Source organism: Echinops telfairi, unplaced genomic scaffold, assembly GCF_000313985.2.
Source record: "Echinops telfairi isolate 266 unplaced genomic scaffold, ASM31398v2 ScPeMD7_60;HRSCAF=208, whole genome shotgun sequence".
NCBI lineage: Eukaryota > Metazoa > Chordata > Mammalia > Afrosoricida > Tenrecidae > Echinops > Echinops telfairi.
Window position 1 is genome coordinate 44,364,305 of NW_022103958.1, and position 8,184 is coordinate 44,372,488.

The following is an 8,184-nucleotide window of genomic DNA, read 5'->3' on the forward strand; positions in this document are numbered from 1 at the left end:
GAAACAGTGGCATGGAGACACAAAGGAGAGGCACCAAGACTATGAAGTCTCTTCTCATCTGACCCAAGACTAAGGCACTATGAGACAAAGCTACTGGTGGGCTGGCTTCCTGGCCCATGAAGGGAAGGACAAGGGGTCACGTGGCCAAGAATATCCAGAGCAGGTATAGGGTGTCTGCTGGCTGAGGAGAGGTGCTACTCTGGACTAGTGATTGTAACCTTACTGTTTGCTGATCCTGACCTGTGGCAACCTAATTAACTCCCTGAATTGTAAAGGACTGTCTGTGAGTTGTGTGTGCTCAATGCAGCAAATTATCAAACCCAGCGTAGAATTAGAGTGCTGTGGTAAGAATGTTGGTGTCAGGATAGAGTAAAGAAGGATGGAGGGTGAAGGCATTTGACCTCTGCCTGGTGGCAATAGGGAAGCCAGAAGAGGTCAGATGTTTCCACTCCACTGCCATTTGCCACAGTGGAATTAGGATGTTGATGATGGATGAAAGACATTCACTTTAGAAATCATAGCAGGGCAGGCAAGTTGGCATGAGGAAGAGCTCTCCAGAAGCTGATGTCCTGTGATTATTCTAATGGGGATGTAAATTGGTGAGAAGTAGAAAGATGGTATCCTCCGCTGACAGCCCCAAGTCATGCAGAGTCCCAAGCATCTCTGGAGCATTCTGGAGCCAAGACTTGCAGAAGTAACCTGACTATCATGTCTGGCTTCCCCTTAAACTGGCCTTCTATCCTGAATCAGACACACTGCTTGATTTTGAGAGGAATCTCTCTCCTCTCTCTAATCTTCATTTCATCTCCACACTTTCCTTTCCAGGACTCAAGCATCCTCACTTGTATCCTAACATGGTCCAAACTTCTTGGGTCTTGGATGTGCATTCTTTTTGAGACTTTGTGTGTAAACCACAACCTGCAGTTGAGTGACTGACCTCCTCTCTGTCCTCTGGGCTGGCATGTACTGAATTCAGCTGTAAAACTAGCATTGATAATGACTGCAAATCCTCTTTGATGGAAGAAATGAGACCTCATCCGTACTGTTGAACAGCAGCTCTTGTTTGTGGATATTGACCTATTCTGACATGTCTGCTTCTCTTTAATCATGATTTTGGCTTAAGACCCTTTTGTTACTGGGCCTTTGAACCACCTAATGACCATATCTGAGATATGCTCCTCTAAGAAATGATTCTTCATGGAAGTTTTAAACTAACCACACGATGCAAACATAAGTTGAGCATGCTATGCTTAAAAGGGGGTTTTGTGAATATTTCTGACCTGACATCAATGAACATATATGTATATCACCATGTCTTAAGGGAGATATTGTGTACTAAAGCATTTTATGAAACAAATTTAAACATAATTATCTGCTGTAATTATTATTACATGTCATTGTAAAATTGAGTATCCAGATTATAAGATTTCCATTCTAATTTTTGCTTGTTCTGCTTTTAGTGGGCACCATTTCCAATCGGTATAGATGGAAATGGGAAACTACACAATTGTGACAGAGTTCATTATTTTGGGATTAACAGAGGATCCTACAGTTGGTGTTATTTTATTTGTTATGTTTCTGGCAATCTATGTTGTCACTCTCATGGGAAATATCAGCATAATCGTATTAATCAGAAGCAGCCCTCAACTTCATACTCCAATGTACCTTTTTCTCTGCCATTTGGCTTTTGTGGACATTGGGTATTCCTCATCAGTCACTCCTGTCATGCTCATGGGCTTCTTAAGGGAGGAAACAGCTCTCCCTGTTATGGGCTGTGTAGCTCAACTCTGCTCTGTGGTCACATGTGGGACAACTGAGGGCTTCCTGCTGGCTGTCATGGCCTATGATCGCTATGTGGCCATCTGCTCACCCCTGCTCTACTCCACCCAGATGTCCCCTAGAATATGTATGATCTTGGTGGGGATCTGCTACCTAGGTGGGTGTGTAAATGCTTGGACATATACTGGCTGTTTATTACGTCTGTCCTTCTGTGGACCAAATGTAGTCAACCACTTTTTCTGTGACTATTCACCACTTCTGAAGCTTTCTTGTTCTCATGATTTTACTTCTGACATCACACCAGCCATCTCCTCTGGCTCCATCATTGTGATCACAGTGTTTGTCATAGCTGTTTCCTATGTCTACATCCTCATCACCATCCTGAAGATGCGCTCTACTGAGGGTCGCCGCAAGGCCTTCTCTACCTGCACCTCCCATCTTACTGCAGTCACTCTGTTCTATGGAACCCTTACCTTCATTTATGTGATGCCCAAGTCCAGCTACTCCTCTGACCAGAACAAGGTGGTGTCTGTGTTCTACCCGGTGGTGATCCCCATGTTGAATCCTCTCATCTACAGTCTCAGGAACAAAGATGTCAAAGAGGCCATGAAAAAACTGATTGCTAGAACACACTGGTGGTCTTGAATAAGTCTGATTTTAAGAATAAATTTCAGTTTATATTAATATGTTTTCAAGTCACATGTAGACACATGAGGTTAGGAGTATTTAAATAGGAAATATCTGTTTTATACTTGCTCCCTTTCATATATTTAATCTATAAGTACATATATTTTGAAAAAAATTTGTGCTCCTTGAATGTAGTTAACATCTGTGGACACTTCTGAAATTTAAGTGGGAAATTGATACTATTGAGTTCCCCAAGGCATCTTCCCCTTAAAGATAGGATCTTCATGATTTACAGACATTTTAAAGGTTGAACTCTTTGATTGTGTTGGTTATTAACCATCACAATGTATGAACTAGCCCTGACTCAATGGCATCTAACAATAGAGTTTCCTGTAGTCAGATGTTTATAACCTAGATTCTTCCTCTATGGCAATGCTTCTTAGATGCTCAACAGTACTTGCTTCTAACAAAATGCCCATAACACTGAGCCAGCCCTTGCATTTCACCTACCCAAGTGAACTTTTTCTCTCATACTTGACCTTCTTCTAGACTTTGAAATTCAGGGGTTGTTTTTTTTTTCTTTCAGTTTTTCTAAGCAATCTGCATAGTGGTTGCTATGTGCCAACTGAATGGGAAAACAACAGCAGCATTTAGTCTCAGTCCAATTTTGTCCTTAGTTTGTTCAGTACCTCCTAATTGTCCATTAATACCCATAGCTACTGGTTTATTAGATTTTAAAACAGAACGTTTATAATAAATAATAATATAAAATGGCATTCTTAACTTATGCAAAGGAGAATCACCTTTCAATACTTTAATTGTGAAAAATTTAAGTGACATGAATAATTGAGAAGTCTCACAACCCAGGCTTTTTGTTTTCTGCTATTTCTTATAAGGTCACTTAGGAATACGTGTTCAAGCCATTTAGGTTCTTCAAAACTCTGTAATGAGTCCACCTGATGCCTGAAATTGTGCAATGTATCATGAAAGACAAGGTATTGTCTTCTCCGTTCAGTACAGTTCAGCTTAGTGATTTGAGGATTACAATGAGAGTTCTGGACCACCAGGGGCCAACAGCCCTGGACACCACTGCAAGTTTCTTCCTTTCCATTAGACACCGGGAGGGCTGCTCTCTTTAGACCCAGAGCTCATTATGATATACACAGAAAATCTTTCACATTTTGGTATTTCATTGTGAAATTTGTTCTTCTAACAAATAAAATAATTAAATTTGTGTTGTTCACTTGTGTTTTAGACTGTAAATGATATTCTTAGAATAGTTTACTTTCTATTCAACATTACTTCATTTATACTTCTGAAAATTTGCCAAGTTCCACAGGTTTCTTCTGACCTGTATGTACAGAGCAGAAATACTGCCAATCATGTGAGATTACTGATTAGGAAACCAATCTGGAGAAAGGATGGATAAAGAAAATGAACAGTCTGGCTGATAAGAAAAATAAAAATTTTCTTTTACCTTTATTAACTCTTTTGTAACTTTCCTCTCTTTATGAAAATTTATTCTATAATTTTATTATAGACTATTATTATTCTATATATTCTACCTGTATAGCATTCTGTATCATTCTACCATGTATAGAATATTTTATGCTATTTGTAGGCAGGCAGGGAGCCCTGTGACATGGTTACATATGGGGTTGTGATCTGCAAGGCTGGCAGTTCAAAACCACCAGGAGCTCCACAGGAGAAAGACAGGGGGCTTTCAACTCCTGCAAAGAGTTACAATTACAGAAACCCACAGTTTCTGCCTCAGAAACCCAGTTCTACCCTGTCTTATAGGGTTGCTATGAGTCAGCATTGACTCAATGGCAGTGAGGTTGGTTTGGTTTGGTAGGCAGGTCTACTGGTGACAGTCTGCTTTCGTTTCATTAGAGGAAGACTATTTCTCCCTCACTTTCGAAGTATAATTTTACTGGATCTGGAATCTTTATTGTGTGTTTTTCTAGTTTTGGTTTTTTTTTTGTGGTTGTTATATGAAACCCAGGATATATGAACCTCTCGAGACAATAACTAGAATAAGGGTTTCAGGGGTGGAGGGTGGGGTTCCGGGGGGACAATATTGCTTGATGTGATTGAACTATGAATGTTATGATGCCTTTATTAGTTCCTAATAAAATTATTTGGAAAAAAATAACTCTAGATTGGTGTGTGTATGTTTCAATATTTTAAATGTGTGACTCCGTTTTCTTCTTGCTCCCATGAATTTTAAAAAGAAGTTTGATATAATTCTCTTTTTACCCCTTCACAGATACAGTGTTTTTCCTTTCCTGGCACTTTCAAAATGTTCTCATTGCTTTGGTACCATGCTTAAGAGTGATTGATTTTTTTCCCCTCTTCGCTGTTTATCCTTCTTGGTATTTTCTGAACTTCCTTAACCCCATTGTTTATAGTCAAAGAAACAGAGAAAAGCAGACAGCCCTCAGGAAAGTAATTGGCAGTGAAAATACGTTTATTTCTCTTCCATAAAGAATAGATAGTATATAAAATAATTCTAAACCTTTAAAAACGTACAGCCCTGTGATACATATAAGTTGAGCGAATAGAGTACCTCTAAAAATGCCATCATTTTGTGTGCAAGCAATTAAGGTATTCATTGCCTCCTATGAAATGGCTTCACCCTTTCAATGCTACAAAACAGAATGCAATTTTAAAGTACTTGTAAATGTTTCATATTTTAACATAAATATGAATTGTTACAAAACATTTGTGTGTGTATATGTACATATATATAATACATACCCATACATAGGCAGTAAGTATATCAAACATGTTTTAAGAATATTTTCTTGAGAGTAGTTCCTTTGAGGAAGGAAAAAATTTCAGTAATAAAGAGAAAGTAAGATGGCTACTTTCCTTACAAAGCTTAACACAAAACATTAGAACTAAGTTTGAGGAAATGACCATAATAAAGAGAAAACGGAAACCATTTTATTATTGCATTTTGTAGGAATTTAATCATGTTCCCCAAGATGTGCTGACATCCCTACTTCTACAATCTGTGACTGTCACCCTATTTGAAAATAGAATGTTTGTAGATGTAATCAAGTTAAAATAAGGTCATATTGGATTAAAGTGAGCTCTAATCCAATGATTGGTATACCTATAAAAAAAGGTAAATGTGTTCACAACAACACTGAGAGGTAATGTTATTGGATGACTCTGACAGATAAGAATATTGCATCCACAAAACAAGGAACAGCAAGAATTTCTGTCAACTACCACAAGACTGAAGAGGCAAGGAAGAATCCTTTATTAGAGCCTTCAGAGATGCCATGGCCTTATCAGTGCCTTGTTTTCACTGATAACCTCTAAAACCATAAAGAACAAATGCCTGTTGTCTCAAGACATTGAGTTAAATAGACCTTTTTTTAACAGGAGTCATAGGAATCTAATGTGAATTTTGATACCAGGTAGTGGGGTATTCCTACAACAAATAACTATCAATGTAAAGGGAGCTTTGGGCTACTGTACAGAGAGAAAAGGCAAGATGGAGACTGAGTAACACATACTAGAGGGACCCTGCAGAAATCAGTGCAGGAGAGTCACTGAGAGGAAATTCCAGACTGCCAAGTCACAGGAGAAGCTTCATAAGTAGGCATAGATCCACTGGGTTTTGAAGAGCTGTGGGCTTTTGGCTGACTATTGTGGAGGCCGGCTAAGGCTTAACCTTAGCCCTGCCACAGTCTCAGCGCGAGCTAGGGTAGGCTCCTTTGGCCAGCTCGAGGGCTTTACTTCAACACAGCCATAGCTTGCCTTTGGACAGGGTGTAAACCCCTCCAACCCCATGGTCAGGCAATCGGGGCTCAATTTATCTTTACTTTTGTTTCCCTCTCTTCTCTCTCTCCCCCCACAGTCTCAGTGGGTTCATTTTTTCTCCACTCTTTCCTCTCACATGCCACTATTGGTCTCCAGGACACTCCCCTTTATTAAGGGCAATTACACCTGCCATCTACCCAGTTTGGGGAGAACCACCCTCTGAGGAGTAACACGTGGCTGGGGAAATCCTGCCCACCATCTGCTGCAGGAGAACTCATGCCTACCCTCCAAGGCATTTCAAGCAGCTGGGGGAAGACCATCCCACCTTTTGAGGTGCTCCACTTGGCTGGAGAGAACTCTGCCTGCCTTCCACAGCACTCTAAGTGGCTGGGGAAGTCCCTGCCATGGTTCCATGTGGCTCAGGGAACTTCCTCCTGTCTACTGTAGTGCCTCACACAGCCTAAGGCAGCTATGCCAAAACTCTCCAGCAATCCATGCTGCTACAGGAAGCTCTGCCCAACCTACACAGCAAACTAGCCAACTAGCACAATTCCACCCACCATCCTCAGTACTCTACACCAAAGCAGGCACACTCACCTTCCCTCCATGACTTTCCAGTTGCAGCAGGCACCTCTAAATGCCCCTGAGGCACCCCTAGTCACCATGGGCCACACCACCATTATTTCCTGTTAGATTATCCAGTACACTGCTATCCTCGTGGGTCCACAACCACTCAACCAGCATCCCCTGAGAGGACCATCCAGCTGGCCCTCCAAATAACAGAATACTGGTTGGCTAGGGAAAGAGTGAAGCCACAGGAGGATAAAGCAGTAGCCCAACCCCACAGTGCAATTACCTTCAGGCAGTTTGAAGAAGCATTCCTATGAGTCTCTAAAAGAGAGAGCCCAGTGCTCTGGAGAATAGAGTTGGGCTCTAAAACAACACAATGCAAACAGCAATCAGCCTCAACAACCTCAACGAAAAAAAGGAAAAACAGCAGGACATGTTGGAAGACATCCTGAACCTAACGACATGCATAGAAGAAGCTGACATTGATCTGCCACAGAAAGAAATCTTCAGAATGCTGCTTGAAGTCATACAGGTTATGAGGGGGAAAATACAGAAAAGGGATGAAATGATAGAGGCGATAAAGGCCATATATACCAAAAGGAAATACAAGACCTAAGGGACGAGATAACAAAAGCCAGTAGAAAATTCACAGACTTCTCCAAAGACTTGAGGAGGCAGAGAATCACACCACTGACCTAGAGGATATTCAAGCAGAATTCAACAAATGGGAAAGGGAGTCAAATAAGATACTCAGAGAAGGTTGAGGAAACCTGAGATCCCTGTCTGAGGTTATGATGAAGAACAACATTAGAATAATTGAACTACCTGAACAAGAAACAACAACGAAGTCAATGGCAAAAATAGTAAGGGAATTCTTAGAAGAAAACTTGTGGAGTTTAATGAATGGAAAACAGGGAACCATTCAGGAGGCTGAAAGAACACCAGCTAGAATGAATCCCAAGAAGAAGTCACCAAGGCATGTAACAGTTAAACTATCCAACTGTGAAGAAAAGGAGAAATTCATAAGAGCAGCTATGGAAAACAAGCAGTAACAGATAAAGGTACCCAAATAAAAATATGCTCAGACCTATCAGTGGACCCAATGAAGAAGATGAGAGAGTAGAGTAACATATTCCAAATATTTAAGGAAAATAATACAGACCAAAGAATACTTATTGCCGAATTATGTATCCAGATAGATGTAGAAGAGTCTTCCTAGACATGGAAAAACTGAAAGAATACATGAAAAGAAACCCTATCCTACAAAAGATCCTTGCCAAATTTGTAGAAGTCTAAATACAGTGAACCCTCGCCACTTCGCGCTTCGACTTTCGCGGCTTCACTCTATCGCGGTTTTTGCATAACAGCGCATGCTCTGTCATTACTGCCACTGATTGGCTCATAGTGTACACGCTTCTGTCTGCATCGCTA

The 8,184-nt window shown here is 40.6% G+C and overlaps 1 protein-coding gene across 1 annotated transcript; it reads left to right on the forward strand.

Moving 5' to 3' along the window:
• The first annotated feature begins 1,485 nt into the window (after positions 1–1,485).
• LOC101662732 (olfactory receptor 480-like) lies at positions 1,486–2,424 on the forward strand. Its single transcript, XM_004716400.1, has one exon. The coding sequence runs from the start codon at positions 1,486–1,488 to the stop codon at positions 2,422–2,424; it is 939 nt and encodes a 312-aa protein (XP_004716457.1).
• The last annotated feature ends 5,760 nt before the right edge of the window (positions 2,425–8,184 follow it).